At 34.5% G+C, this 15,449-nt stretch overlaps 1 protein-coding gene across 4 annotated transcripts in view; it reads right to left on the bottom strand.

Annotated features, from left to right (window-relative positions):
• Positions 1–15,449, bottom strand: part of LOC114031506 (protein SCAF8) — a 209,876-nt gene that overhangs the window by 153,897 nt on the left and 40,530 nt on the right. For all 4 annotated transcript variants that reach the window (XM_027846618.1, XM_027846619.1, XM_027846616.1 and 1 more), the window contains exons 4-6: positions 6,784–6,945; positions 1,617–1,773; positions 856–986 (exon numbers count right to left, since the gene is read on the bottom strand). In XM_027846618.1, the coding sequence (XP_027702419.1) occupies positions 856–986; positions 1,617–1,773; positions 6,784–6,945 (450 nt within the window). The remainder of the gene's footprint in view (positions 1–855; positions 987–1,616; positions 1,774–6,783; positions 6,946–15,449) is intronic.

Below are 15,449 nucleotides of genomic sequence, written 5' to 3'. Positions count from 1 at the left end.
TCTAATTCAGTCAGACAACTGACTTATTATAATAAAAATAAAAATTACTACCAAATTGGAATAAAAGATATGGTATGCAATTGAAACAACTCCAGGCAGACCTATTTAAATGAGATACTGTCACCAAAAAATAAATGCAAAATGGATAAAGGAATAAACGTTGACAAAAACTATCACAATTTTCTGGATAAATCTAACCAAGACGAATCCATCACAAAAAGAAACATCAATGACAACAACAAAAAATAGCCCAGACGCTGTGTAAACCACAAAATAACTTATCTTTGCCACATGGAGAGATATGACAAACAGAGTAATACTGGTATAGAATACAAATTTATTTCTAAAATCTTACAAAGAAGGATAACGAAAGGCTATAGTAATATCATCACATTAAATACAGAGAAATAATAGAAGGAAAGCCTAGTAGATGAATAGAAAAGGTGGCAAGCAGATGATGGGAAAAGATGAGGAATGGTATAACAATTGCCAGTCTGCATGCTCCAATGTGAAGAGATCTAAAGAATACCTACAGCATAGTGGGTGGTTTAAAGAAGGGCGTGTATTAGTCACACACTGACAGCAGCAGTACTCACACAGAAGAGCTCATGTACACAAAAAAATATAAATGACTAAATGGGGGCATATTTACATGCTAATAAGTTCTTGAAAGAAATACAGTTTTTAAAAACCTCTCATAATTATTATCTATTATCTTCTATATTCTCAACTCTACAGTAATAGTAATGAAAATGATTTTTATTATATACATAAACAATGAGACCCTCTAAAACATTTAACATCATTAAATATCCTTTGTGTTCATTTTTGTACATCAAGCTAAAAAATACTAACCTGTTGGCCTTGAGGACTTTGCAGAATCTGTGCCACAGCAGCTAATGTATCTGTATTTGCTATCTGAGATACCCAAGGGTCAGGCAAACCTTGTACCACATTGGCTGGAGTAACAGGTGTCACAGGAGTTCCTTGAAAGAAAAAAAAAGTTTTATATATGAAGAGGAATCCATCTTAAAACTATATACTTAATAGGTTTTTACTACATCCGTACTTTAAATTACAAGAAGGTCACATAATTAAAAAATAATAAGTAAATATCTAGACTTATAAAACAAACGAATTTGGCACAATTACTTTATTATCATACTTTATTTCACTAGTGTATCTTTCTCAGGGCTCCTGAGAGTACCTGTAATTTGTTTAAAACAGCACTTGCTTTGTTATTTTCAATTTACAAACTATAATTTAAAAATACATTTAATGCACATATATTAAGGAAAACCTAATGAGACATGTAAGATGAACCTTTAAATTTTATTATTTCATTCATTTAATTTTCATTTATGAAAAAGTAGTCTCCAAAATTTGGTAAATTACAAGTACTTTCTCATTTAGACTATAAAATGATATCCATATTTTCCATGTTTTACTTTTTAAAGTATCATCTCGTAAAAATATAATTTTCCCAATTACATACTACTGGGATGAATTCTCCAGCAGACAACTATTATTTTACTAATGAATAAGCACCTGAAAACAGGGGTATAAGTAAAAGATTATTTTAAAATCCATAACAGATGAATAATTTCACAAAATACCTGGTGTGTTGTTGCTCATAGATGCTGCCGTACTTGGCAATATGGGTGTGACAACTGGTGGTGGAATTCCTGCTGCCATATCAAGAAGAGGCTGAATAATTTCACTCTTAAACACATTATTCTTCTGCCATAAGTTTAGAACCCTGACTATTTTACTCTGGAAAAGAGAAAAAATGTAAGATATAATAATTTAAATTTAGAAACTTCATCATAATCATGCTAATCTACTAATCTTTTATTTATGGAAAAATAGTTTGGCAGCATTTACCTTGAACAATGAAAAAATATGGTGGACTTAACTGCTGTCTTTATTTAAAGTAGCTTTGGCATTTATGTCTTAAATATTTCATAAGGCTTAAATCATATTCTCCCAGTGCCTAACTTATTGGTATAGAAGAAACTTTGGAAGGTACATTAACTCTACCTTTGTGTTTACCCAAATTTACCTAAAAGACAATGGGCAGTAACCAGGTCTTAATCAAGCTTTTCCCCAAGGTGCTAAACACATAGCAGAATCTCAAATTTGGAAAGGAGCTCAGATGTCATTTAGTCCAAACAGTTCCTGAAGGAAGAGTCTGTATAGCGTTCAACCACTATATAGTAGTCAATCTTTACTTTACTATAGTTAGTGAAAAAGAACTCACTATATATCCTGAGGCAATCCATTCCACTTTTGAAAAAAGCTATTTATCTGTAAATATGCCATTCTATAACTTCCACTCATCAGTCCTACTTCAGCTTTTTGGAGCCAAAAAGAATGATTCTTATCTTTTACATGATAGACCCTCAAACACTAGAACATAGCTGTAATGCACATCCCGCTTCCAACTTTACTCTTCTCTAGGCCAAGTATCTGTAGTTACTTTAAACAATCCTCATATGGCATAATCCTTCTGAAGCTCTTTACCATCATGCTCACTCTCGAAGTTATTAATGTCCTTTCTACATATACTCTTTGTTGGCAACCATTAGCTTTCATAGGTTTCATTGGTATGCATCTTGGGCTTCAGTCCTACAACACCAATTGCCTACTGAACATTTCAAACTGGATGTCCCAGATGCATCTCAAACGTAACATGCCCCCCAAAAAGCTCATTATCTTTTCTCAGCAACCCAAACCTCTTCCAAATATCCTTCTTTCCTTTCATCACATCTGGAATGTTCTCCTTCCTCACCTCCACTTCACAGAACACCTCTCGTCGTTCAAGACACAGCTCAAGCACCACCTTTTATACAAAACCTTTCCTTACTGCACAGATAGATAGAACCTTCCCTCCCAAATTATATTTGTCCTCTTTATTTGTATTCTTATAATGTATGTACCTATTGTCTCTCCTGTTAGAATATAAGCTCTCAAGAGTAGGGATTATTTCGTTCTTTGCATTTGTAAACTGTGCACCTGGTATAAAGATCTTCCTGGTATATCACTTCCAAAGTCCTGCTATCTTAAAACAGACCAAGAGTAGGAACAACTAAAGGCATCTCATGACTTGGGGTGGAAAGGACAAAGAGAACCAAATATAGAGAGAGCAGAACTTTTATTTTGCTTCTGCTTTCTATGCAAAAGAAAATGGATTGCAAATCACAGTGAAAATGGCTAATATGGAGTTGATATAATAATATAATATCTACATGCCCCTTATGGGTTCAAGTCACCAAGCCCAAATCAAGTATGTCAAATACTGAAAACTAGAAGAAGTGTCTGTAGACCACTGTATCATTGCTCAAAGAGGGAATAAACAGGAGAAGGGCAAATACTATGTGAGTTTCAAAAGGGGAAGAGAAAGAGCTTGTAAACTATGGATTAGCCAATTCTAGAATGGTTAATTAAAGGGATGGTTAATAAACATATACAAAAAGAAAGTGGTCACACAGAGTCAATGGTATAGATAGAACTGATCCTTTCAGCAAAGCACTTTGACAAAGTCTCATGCTATTCTTGTAAACAAGTTATGATAAAGAATAGTTTAGGATGGCCTCAAAACTGGTTGAATTCCAAATCCAAGGATTAATGATTAATGATACAATGTTAACTTTAAAGGAAGTCTCCAGTGGAAGGGGATGTACATGAACATGTACTGTTTATCATTTTTACTAATGATGGATAAAAAGCACAGATGGTAGCCTTACGAATATTGTGTTTGACAGAAGGATAGTAGAGATAATATGTAAGATGACAGAGTCAGGATCCAAAAGGTTTCAAAAGGTTAGAACATTGGGCTGATACTCTTAAAATGAAATTTCATGCTTAGAAACGTAAAGTTTTATACTCAGATTCCAAACAAAAGTACAAAAAAGAGGAAACCTTGGCTAGATGACCTTTGGTCTGAAAAAAAAAAAAATAGAAGTTTTAAAGGGCTGCAATATGAGTCAAAGGTGGGATATGGCAACCCTCTAACACCCTCCCCCACCCCACAAATCTGATCTTAGGCTGCACTGAAAGAGGCATAACGTTCAGTATTATAAAAGGAATAGTTATGCTGTACTAAGCCTCAGTCAGACCACATCTGGAACACTGTGTATAGTTGGGGGCACCATGTTTTTGGAAGCATATTTTTAATCTAGAGAGTCCAGAAAAAAAGCAAGCAGTATGGTAAAGTACCTTAATATCATGTTATTTGAGGATTACTTGAGGGAGCTAAGAATGTTTGGCCTTGAGAAGGAAAGTGTTAAAGGGGACATAATAACTGTGTTCAAGTATTTGAGTAACACATTATGGCACTCACACATTTTTGAACCAACAATTAAAACTTGGAAATTTTTTTGGGGGGGGGGCAATTGGGTTTAAGTGACTTGGCCAGGGTCACACAGCTAGTAAGTGTCAAATGTTTGGTCTGAGGCCGTATTTGAACTCAGGTCCTCCTGACTTCAGGGCTGGTGCTCTATCCACTTCGCCACCAAGCTGCCCCAGAAAAAATTCTTAAGAGATTCTAATATAATATCTCCCCAGATTCATGACCAAACTCTTACACATTGGGCCAGGTTCAGCAAGATCCAATGATGTTATCTTTATTTTTATTCTTTTCTACCATTTTAAAATTTACCATTTTTTTTTCTTTCTTGTTCCCATATCTAGTCTCAGTTTAAGGAATATTGTTCTCTTCTCTCTCTCAAACATTTTCTGACTGCTTCTTCTTCCCCTGCTTTGATATTAACGTAATCCTTTAAGGTAATCCTTGGGTTTATTAACCTGAGTGTTTTCTCCGTTTATACTCAGATTTACCAGAAGTTCCTCTGTAAAAGATACCTAGATTTATGTGTCTGTAAATACTTTTTATGACCATCTCACTCTCTAGTGAATATATATAATTAGACACTATACAAAAAACTATTATGAAACACATCTATACATGTTCCCTTATTATCCCTTCCATTATCACCGCCTTTCTATTATCGCCATCACTGTTAATTCTTTTAATATTGCTTCAGGTCATTTTGACTTCTCTATATGTATAGTCCCTACACATCCCATCTGCCCAAGGTCCATTAATTCTTCCTTATTAATGGTTAGTAATGATTTTCCTTCATCAGACCACACCCAGCCCTCAAAAAACAAACATATACACATATTACATATTATTATGTATTATATTATAAAATCATACTGTGTTGGCATAACCATATCTAAACTTTTAATCCTCCCACAGACTAAGCACTTGGTACAAATTTGCTACATCACATATTTCCTGAATCACACCTTCTTCCTTTTTCTCATTTCCACAACTGTGGTCTAATCCCTGACTTAACTCTCTATCAAGAACTGCCCTGGCTTTGTCCTACTGACATCCCCATAACTCCATCCTAGACAGATATTACTATTTTCCTGTACCTAGATCAATCTGATCTGGTCATACTAGAATTGGTTCATCCTTCACAGAAAACAAATAAAAACCTTAAGTCTATGAAATTCCAGTGCCTCCATCTTAAATTCTTTCTTACTGATGGCTTACCCAGATTTCTTGTCTAAATTCTGATCTCTATTTTTCTGCAGTATTAACCCCTTGAGACTAACCTCTTTATTTCAGTTCCTGACTGACCAGGATAGTACTTATTTTGGATTTACTGACTATAGTGAAGTTCTCACACCCACTGGATCCTTTAAGACTTGTCTCATCTTTGCTCTGGTTTTACCTGCTTACCCTAAATTCACAACTGCTATCTCATGCTAACAACTTTATCTTGGAGATTTTTTTGCACTGCAACAAAAATTATTTACACATATCATCCTAACCAGAGTACTCCCTGCCTTTCTCAGAATCTCGTAGCAACTACCAAATACCTCATACCTCAAAGGATTTTGATATTCATATGCAAAATGGGGATAATACTATTTGCATGACCTATTTCACAGGGTTAATATAAGCAAAGTCTTTTGTAAACCTGAAATCACTATATAAATGCAATATTTACAGAGTATTTAATTGTATTTTTAGTTCAACTTTAGTATTATATAGTATTTATTTTCTTTCATATACTGATAATCTCCTGTATATACTTCAAAGAACCTAACCAGTTAAGAATAGGTTATCATTTACTATCATTCAATAATACAAGAATATTTTTAGTGTTAACAAGTAAAATTTTTGAACTCATGTCTTTTAATTCCAAATCCAGTGCTACTTATACATCATTATGTTGCCTATACTAAAAAACTAAATTGTTAAAGAAAAATATTACAATCTTACCCTAAGACATAAAACAATTCAAAAGAGACAAGACTCTAAAAAGGCTATACCTAATTGATACTTTAACTTTTAAGTGAATGTACCTGAAAATAGGGAGTAGTCTGAATATAGGTAAGTAAATATTACGTCAAAACACTTCAAAAACCAAATCCTTATAAATAAAATGGTTGTGCTTTGGCCAAAGATGATCACTATTCTAGGTACTTCATAATAAAGCTCTAGGTCAAGGGTTCTTAAGATTTTCTGTGTCAGTGACCCTTCTGATAGTCTCATGAAGCAGAATACTACTGTGGCTTGCTGCCTACATTCACAATCGAAAGAAATGCTAAATTTCAGTTACAAGTTAGTCAGAATAAAGATATAATTTTTCCCCCCTCCATGTTTCTGGACCTTGTGAAATTTACCCATTAATCTCTTGGAAGAGGGATCCCCAAATTAAGAATCCTTATGATAAGAAATCCCTTAAAACAATAATAGCGTACCTTGTCATCACCAGGGCAACGATATAAATTCTGAAAAGTGCTAATGATGTTATTACTAAATCTGGGTGCAAACACATCCTTTTCTTGACCAAACTGATGTCGAGATTGTCGTACAATGGAATCAATAACATAAAGTCCAGGTACCTTATATTCTGGTTTACACTAGAAGAAAGAAAGGCAAAATTTTAAAAGTAAATATCATGACAAAGCATTGCAAATCATACACAAACAATAAAATTGCAACTTGGGTATGAGTTCTTACTTTGTAGCTCTTCTACACTGCAGAAAAAGCATTTGATAGTCAGCTGAAAATGCAAAGCAAAGCAAAGTCTAAAAATGTAAGGAAAATATTTGAATTCTTCTAATAGTTTTAGCAACAAGAATCAATGGCAGTTACTGTACATACTTTAATTGACAGAGCCTAAATCCCAATTATATGTTCTGTGTATAATTTTAATAACAGGACTATGATAATGAAGGAAGTCAATACAATGAAGAAATATAATGAAGTGAATACAATGAAGAAAGAGGATCAAGAAAATAAATTGGAGAAGCTCTGAGAAAAATATCATCAATATCTACCATGTTTCACCTAAACTCTCAAATGAGTAAGATCATAGGTTTCTATACTGGTATGAGAAAAAAAATAAGACAGATATATAAATAAGTAGATAGACAGATAATCATAGAGGAATTGTGCCTTAGCACAGTGCTTGGCACAGAGTAGGTACTTAATAAATATTTACTGATTGACTGATAAATAACATACTTTATGTTATCTACTTTAATTACATACCCTGATAATAAAACTCCATAATCCCCAAAATTACCAACAGCATGGAGTAATAACAATAATAAACACTTATGTAGTGCTTACTATATGCCACGCATTGTATTAAGTGCTTTACAATCATTATTATTTCATTTGATCCTCACAACTACCCTAGGAGGTAGGTGCTACTATTATCCTCATTTTACAGATGAAAAAATTGAGGACAGTAAGTTAAGTGACTTGCCCAGGGTCACACAGCTAGTTAAATGTTTGAGGTCATACATGAATTCAGGTCTTCCTAACTCCAGGCCCAGAACTCCATTCTCTGCACCACCTAGCAGTTACCTAATCATAGCTAAAGAAGTATCCTCAAAGTTGGAGTCAGGAAAACCTGAGGTTAAGTACATACTGGTACATACTGGCTTTATCTCTGAGAAGTCACATTTAACCACTCAAGGAATCTGCAACTCGTAAGACACTAGAACTGCTGATCTTCCAAAAGACTGGAATAGGTATTGTCTTAAGAGAGAGAGGCACGCTAATGCGTAGTTGGTGCAGTTATGAATCAGTATAACCATTTTGGAAAGCAATTTGAAATTAAAAAGTGACTGAAAGAACCATCCCTTTGACCTAGAAATTCTATGAGGTTTATACTCCAACAAGACCATTGCTAAGAACAAAGTACTCATATACAGCATAATATTTATAGCAGTACTTTTGTGATAGCAAAGAATTGGAATTAAGGTAGATGTCCATTGATCTGGAAATGGTTAAACAAATTGTGGTACATGAATGCAATGGAATATTTTGTTGTTGTTCAGTTGTTTCAGTCATGTCTGACTGTAACCCCATTTGGGGTTTTCTTGTCGAAAATATTGGAATGGCTTGCCACCTTCTTTTCCAGTTTGCTACCAGGTCTTCCAGGCTTGGTATGGACAAGGTCATAAAAGCAACTCTATCTAGAGGAGCATAGCTGTGCTCTCCTGTACCACAGGGAAATAAAGGAGGAGAGGGGGAGGAGAAACTGGAACCCCAGGGCCTAGTTATTGGGCCTGAAAGCCAAAATGTTCAGACCTCTTCTTTGTTGCCAATTTAAATTTTCAAATGTTGCCAATTTAAATGTTCAAGGGTGACAATCTCTCAAGACAGAAAGTTTGAGAATCTCTGCTCAATTATACCAACTTAGGAGTTAAATGAAATGGGCAAAGTAGTCTACTTCATAATCAACACATAACATTTAAGTTAAATATAACTTATAAATATACTTCATAATCAACAAATCAACAAACAAATATACTTCATGATCAACACATAACATTCTATAAGTGGTTAACTTAGGCTTCTTTTGTACTTGACAACATAGCACCTAAGACACAAATTAGTACAACTGATTTTTCTAGCTTTAGCTTATACTATCAATCCATACAGACCCTATATTTTAGCCAAACTGGACTACCTCAAGTTTGTCTAATTCACACCAAAGACTTTGCCAAGTAGGCAGGCAGATAGAGTCCTGGGCCTGGAGTCAGGAAGATCTGAGTTCAAATCCAACTTCAGATCCTTACTGTGTGTCACATAGCTGTGCAATAGTGGGCAAGTCATTTAACTTGTTTGTCTCAGTTTCCTGAACTGTAAAATGGGGATAATTAAAGCACCTACTTCCCAAGGTGGGTGTGAGGATCAAATGTACGTAGCAGGCACTATGTACTTGTATTTGTACAGGGAACAAACACTTGTTGTTCCCTTCCCTCTCTGATAAAAATCAGTTTTCATTACATTTTCTAACCTTTTCCCAATCTCCATCTGTTGAAAATTCTACCTAATTTATTTGTCAAAGACCATCTCAAAATCCACCTTCAAGAAGTTTTCCTACACTTCTATCCTCCCAAACTTTTTGTGAACTTTTCCTCTTCTAAGACCCCAAATCAATCCCAGAAATAATCAACATATAAAACTGCAGCTTTACTATCATAGCAATACTAAAAAATGTAAGCAGCTGTACAGTGGACCAGCTTTTCATGAACCTAATCTGTAATTACGTAATAACATTTCATATTAAAAATATGATCCATGGATTGAAGGAATGAAGTAATATCTGAGAGCAGAAAGAACTATTTCCAGACACTAACACTGCTTTATCAGGCTGAGTTCTACAATTTTATAGTAACAAAAAGTTTTGCTAGTCTTAAATGAGTCTATAATTCAGAAATATTCTTTGTATGCATAAAAATATAAAAATATAAAAAAATTGTATAAAAAATTAACACATCAGAAAATATTTCTTTGCACAAACACATGTGTTTTCTTTTAGCAAGAGATATTTATGTATAACACCTTTGAAAACTCTTGGATAATAAAATTTTCAAATCTCCAAAGGTTTTTATTTTATGAAAGTCAGAAAAACTTCATTCACTGCCAGAATAGCAGTTAATAAGCATCAACAAAACACACTAGTTTCATCATATTGTAAAATTTCTAGGAAATAAACAATGTCCTGAAATTAGTTTTCTGAAAAAGTCACACACAACCTCAAGATTTGCTGGTTTCTGCCAACTATATCTAGCATCTTTCCAAAACTATATTGGATTCAATCAACTGCAAGTTTTCATTAAAAACAATCTTCTTGCCTTTCTTTAAAAAAAAAAAAAAAATGAGGGCTCCAAGGCCCAGAAAGGCTAAATGACTTTTCCAAGGTCATATGAGGAGTAAACAAAGAGCTGGGCTTTGAACAGAGGCTCTCAGATTCCAAATTCAACACTTTTTGCAATAGCTACAAGGCATACAGTGCTGGAAGGTTTGCAAGTGTTGTCATGTATTTTATTGAATTTTCACAACCCTCAAGAGGGTAAGAGAAAAGGTATTATCCCCATTTATAAAATAAAATATATTATATATAATATAATAATATATAAAATAAATTAAATTAAAATTAAAAAATAAGTAAGAAAGATAAATTGAGGCTGAAAAAGAAAAAGTGATTTTCCCATAATCTCATAGCTCTTAGGTAGGAGAAGTCAAAATTCAGTTCTCTCTCGATACCAAATCCAGCACTTAATTTTACTATACTAACCCTTCTCTTAAGGGCCAATGACTGACCCTTTCCCAAGTAACTTCTTTCTTACGCAACTTCGGTCAGACCACTCTTGCATGTTCACTCTCAAGTGGAAAGACAGCCTTTTGTAAAGGTTAGGAGTCAATCAGTCAATACACTTTTATTAAGCCCCTACTAAGTACCAGGCACTGTGCTAAGTTCTGGGGATACAAAGAAGGGCAAAAAATAGTCCTGATATCAAGGAGCTCATAATACAAGTGGGAAACAACATACAAATATGTACAAGCAAGCTATCTACAGGATAAATAGGAAATAATAAACAGGGGAAGGCACTAGAATTAAGAGGGATTGGGAAAGACTTCTGTGGAAGGTGGCATTTTAGCTCAGGCTTAAAAGAAGTCAATCAGAACACTGCTTCCTTACCAGAGAACCAACCAATCACTGTTACTCAGATTTTATAGCATTTTGCAATTTACAAAGTTTTCTTCACAAAAACTCTGAGAATGATAAAGTACAATAATCTTCATTTTATATAGAAGTACAGAGGTAAAATAACTTGCACAAGATTACAAAATTTATAACAATCTTCAGATTGAACCAAAGTCATCTGACTCCCCCTCTAGTGGTCTTTCCAATTATCTTTAGGTTATTTCATCTGACCTACTTTAGCCTTAAATGGATCAGCTACATAACAATGAGCAGAATTTATGAGGAAGGAGAATCTAACTCAATACAAAGAACTTCCTGACAAAAGATGCCCCAAAATGTAATGCACTATTGAAAAGATGGCAAGATTTTTGTTACTGAAGGTCTTCAGACAGATTAGATAGATGATGACCTGTCAAGGAAGCTGCAGAGAAAAAGAATGCTTCAGGAAGGAAGAAGTCAAGGCGACCTCTGGCACCCCCATTCAAATCTAACATTCTAAGATTCTATGTTCACATGTTAATGAGTGGTCACAGGCTGCTTTTCTTAAATCTTGTATTTGGTCACACCCCCCCCCCATTACCAGTGTATCCCTTAAAGTACCTTATAAACAGCAGGTATTCCATATATGTTTGCTGAAATGAAAAGTTATTTTTATTTCTTTCTAGTAATTACAAAGTCTTTCTGAAAACTGGATAACTCAAAAGGCTATTGGTTGGAGAACTGACATGTTTCAGTTAATTTATCCTTCCAAAAAGTGGTTCAGATAGACCATGATATAAAAACAAAGGGTTGCTGCTAGGTATTATATGGTAATCCTCCATAAAAGAGAGATTAGTGAATCACTCAAACTTGGGAGTTCTGAGCAGAAGTCGGGCTAGAGCCAATCAGGTAGCTACACTAAGTCTAACACCAATAAGGCCCCTAGGTTACCAAAGGAGGGGAAAACCAGCTTAGGTTAGAAACAGAGTAAGTCAAGCTTCCATGCTGATTAGCAATGGGAACAGCCCCTTGAATAGTCAATGAACTTACAGCCTGGGTGAGCTAGGGAGACTCAGTCTTAACAACAAAAAACAACAATAACAACACCATGCTACAGTTCATGTAAGGCAACAGCCCCACTTGATTAAATATTAATGCTGAGCTTTAAGAAATTTTTTCTAAATCTTCCTGGCAAACCTAGGTTAAGAGGACATACACAATTAGGAAACTTAGAAATGGATATATAGTACAATTTCTGTCCCTTAAAACAAAATGTTTTAAATGTACTGCCTATATGAAAACCTGTTAGTGCTCAACACATAAACAATGCATTGTTGTTTTAAAACTGTAACAAACACATTAGAATTGCTTTGAGATTTTTACGTGATGAAATCCAACAATCTTTACACTGTCCTTATGGTATTAGAGACATTCAATAACTTGGAAAAGATTTTTAGTTTATTTCTAAAAATATAATGTGCAATCATTGTGGTTAATAACAATACATTCTGCTCTTGCTGTGATGGCAAAGAATTGGAAATTGAGGTAATCTCCATCACCTGGGGAATGGCTGAACAAGCTGTGGCATATGAATGTAATGGAATATTATTTGCTATAAGAAATGATGAGCAGGTGGATTTTAGAAAAACCTGGAAAGACTTACATGAACCGATGCTAAGTGAAGTGAGCAGAACCAGGAGAACATTGTATACAGTAACAGTAACACTGTGCAATGATCAACTCTGATTGACTTAGCTCTTCTCAACAATATAATGATCCAAGACAATTCCAAAAGGAGAATGCTATCCACACCCAGAGGAAGAACTATGGAGTCTGAATACAGACTGAAGCATACCGTATATTTTCACTTTTTTTTTTTTTGCAGCTTTTCCCTTTTGTTCTATTTCTTCTTATACAACATGACTAATGTGGAAATATGTTTACATTATTGCACATGTATAGCCTAAATCGGATTGCTTGCTGTCTTAGGGTGGGAGAATGGGAGGGAGAAAAAATTTGAAACTTAAAATCTTACAAAAAAACAAATGTTGAAAACTATCTTTACATGTAACTGCAAAAAATAAAATACTATTTACAAAACAAAAACAATATATTCTGTGGCTAACCACCTCAAAGTAACTACATTAAAGCTACAGAGGATTTGTTAATTCTCTCAGGAGAAGGAATAGCAACTCTGATGAAACTAGAATGCCCTTGAAGAACTAAAGTCTTAAAAAACCCACAGCTTCTACATTTCATAGCACAGGAACATTCAATAGAAGTGAAGGGGGACTTCAATTATACAGGCAACCGCTGAAGCTATCCTGCCATAAGCAGAAGCAACTAAGGATTTTTTGCCTTGTAAGGAAGCAATGAGAAGAACCTCTATTCTGGACCTCAGCATTTCCACCAAGGAAGAACTGGTTACTAATGTGAAAATGATGCAAGCAACCACTGTCATCTTCGTGTGACAAATGAAAACAAGCTAAGTATATATGGTCTGACATAGGTTTTGGGAGAGAAAATTTTCAACACTTCTGAGGAAGGGTAAGTAGCACAGCCAATCCAAATCAGACATGTGAATTATGAAATTTTGAAGACAGAAGTAACTCTGATGCAAGAGGAAGAAAAGCAGTGGTTCTCAAACTTTTTTATATTCTTAAAATATGAGGACTTCCAAAAAGCTTTTGTTTAGGTGGGTTAAATCTATCAATATTTACTGTATTTGAAATGGAAACATCTTAATGTTGTTATGAAAATAATTTTGAACTGGAGGATCCCCTGAAAGGGTCTTGTGGTACCCAACAGGGTCCCCAGACCATATTTTAAGAACTAATGCAGAAAGAGACTGATATTGACACACAGGGAATTCGGTCACCAACTTAAGACCAGAAAAAGAAAGCACAAAAGATGACAGCAAAGTCAGGCAAAGGAGGATGAACGTAAAAGTAAACCATAGTCCTGAAAGAGTATTATCTGGAATGCCAGTGACAAATGACCTAATGCTGGTGAGGAAAAAAAAGGACAGGAGGAAAAAAGCTTTTTAGCTTTACGGGGTGGGGGGAGGGGAGAGAGAAGAGAATCAAAAATGGGAATAGGAGAAAAGGTAGAATTAATTCTGTGGCTTTTAAAAACTAAGTTTGGATTGGAGTGAAGAGAACAAAAATGGACTTAAGAAAAAAAAAGAGCTAACATCCAAGAAAAGTGGAGAGAAAATAAGATAGTGCTAGATAACACATATGAGTTAAAGCCACCAATCCCAGACAAATTACATACCAAGTACTGAAAGAAATGGCATATGATTTTGCTGAGCTAGTCAGTGATCTGGGAGAAGCAATATCAAACAAGAAAGGTAAAATATTGTCTCAATTTTCAAAAAAGCAAAAAGAGTAAGACTAAAAACTAAGCCAGAGAGTCTCAACTGAATTCATAGCAAAATTCTAGAATGTATTATTAAGGTGATAGTGAACACCTACAAAGGGAAACAGTGATCACAAAGAAGTAGCATGGTTTCATCAAGAATAAGTCAATCCAGATTAACCTTATTTCCTCTACTTGACAGGGTAATTAAACTAGTACAAAAGAATGAAGCACATACAGTTGACCTAGATTTTAGTAAAACAATTAATAGTTTTTCATGATATTTCTGTAGGTAAGGTGGCCTATACAATTTTATATATGATTGGAAAAATTTAAAACAGGTTGAATGGCCAGAACCAAGGTGAAGTGATTAACTTAGAAGGAAGTATAGTGCCCCATCGATCTGTACTTAATCTTGTGTACTATTTAACATTTTTTCCAATGACCTGGATAAAGGCACAGAGGGCATTCTTATCAAATTTTCAGATGAGAGAAAGGATAAGTAATATAGTGGAAGAATTATTACCTAGAAAGATTTGGACAGGCTAGAACATTGACTCAAACGTTTTAAGGTTTAATTTCATACTGATAAATGTAAAATCTTAGATCTGAATTCAAAAAAACAACTTATCAAGTAGAAGATGAAAGAAATTTGGCTAGACAATAGGTGATCTGAAAAAGATATGAGGGTTTAAATGGAATACTATTTCAATAAATCAGCAGTATTATATGGAACCCAAAAAGAAAAAAAAAGTGATCTTAGGCTGCTTTAAGAGAAGCATAATTCACAGTACTATTGGTCTTTCTGCATTCTATCCTGACCAGACCACATCTGGAGAATTGTGTATAATTCCAAACACCACATTTTTGCAACTCTACTAATTGTAGGGTCCAAAAGAAGGCAACCAGGATGGTAAAGGGCTTAAAGATTATGATACATGCGTATCAATTGAAGGAATTTGACATGTTAAACCTAGAGAAAATTTAAGGAGGCTATGATAGATGTCTTAAAGTACATGAAGGGCTGCCATGTGAGATGGAGATTAGATTTACTCTTATTGGTCTTAGGACAGC

The sequence above is a fragment of the Vombatus ursinus genome, unplaced genomic scaffold, assembly GCF_900497805.2.
Source record: "Vombatus ursinus unplaced genomic scaffold, bare-nosed wombat genome assembly UNPS02015175.1, whole genome shotgun sequence".
Classification (NCBI taxonomy): Eukaryota; Metazoa; Chordata; class Mammalia; order Diprotodontia; family Vombatidae; genus Vombatus; species Vombatus ursinus.
Note: the sequence above shows the minus strand (reverse complement) of the source record. Positions and strands in the feature narration are given on the sequence as shown.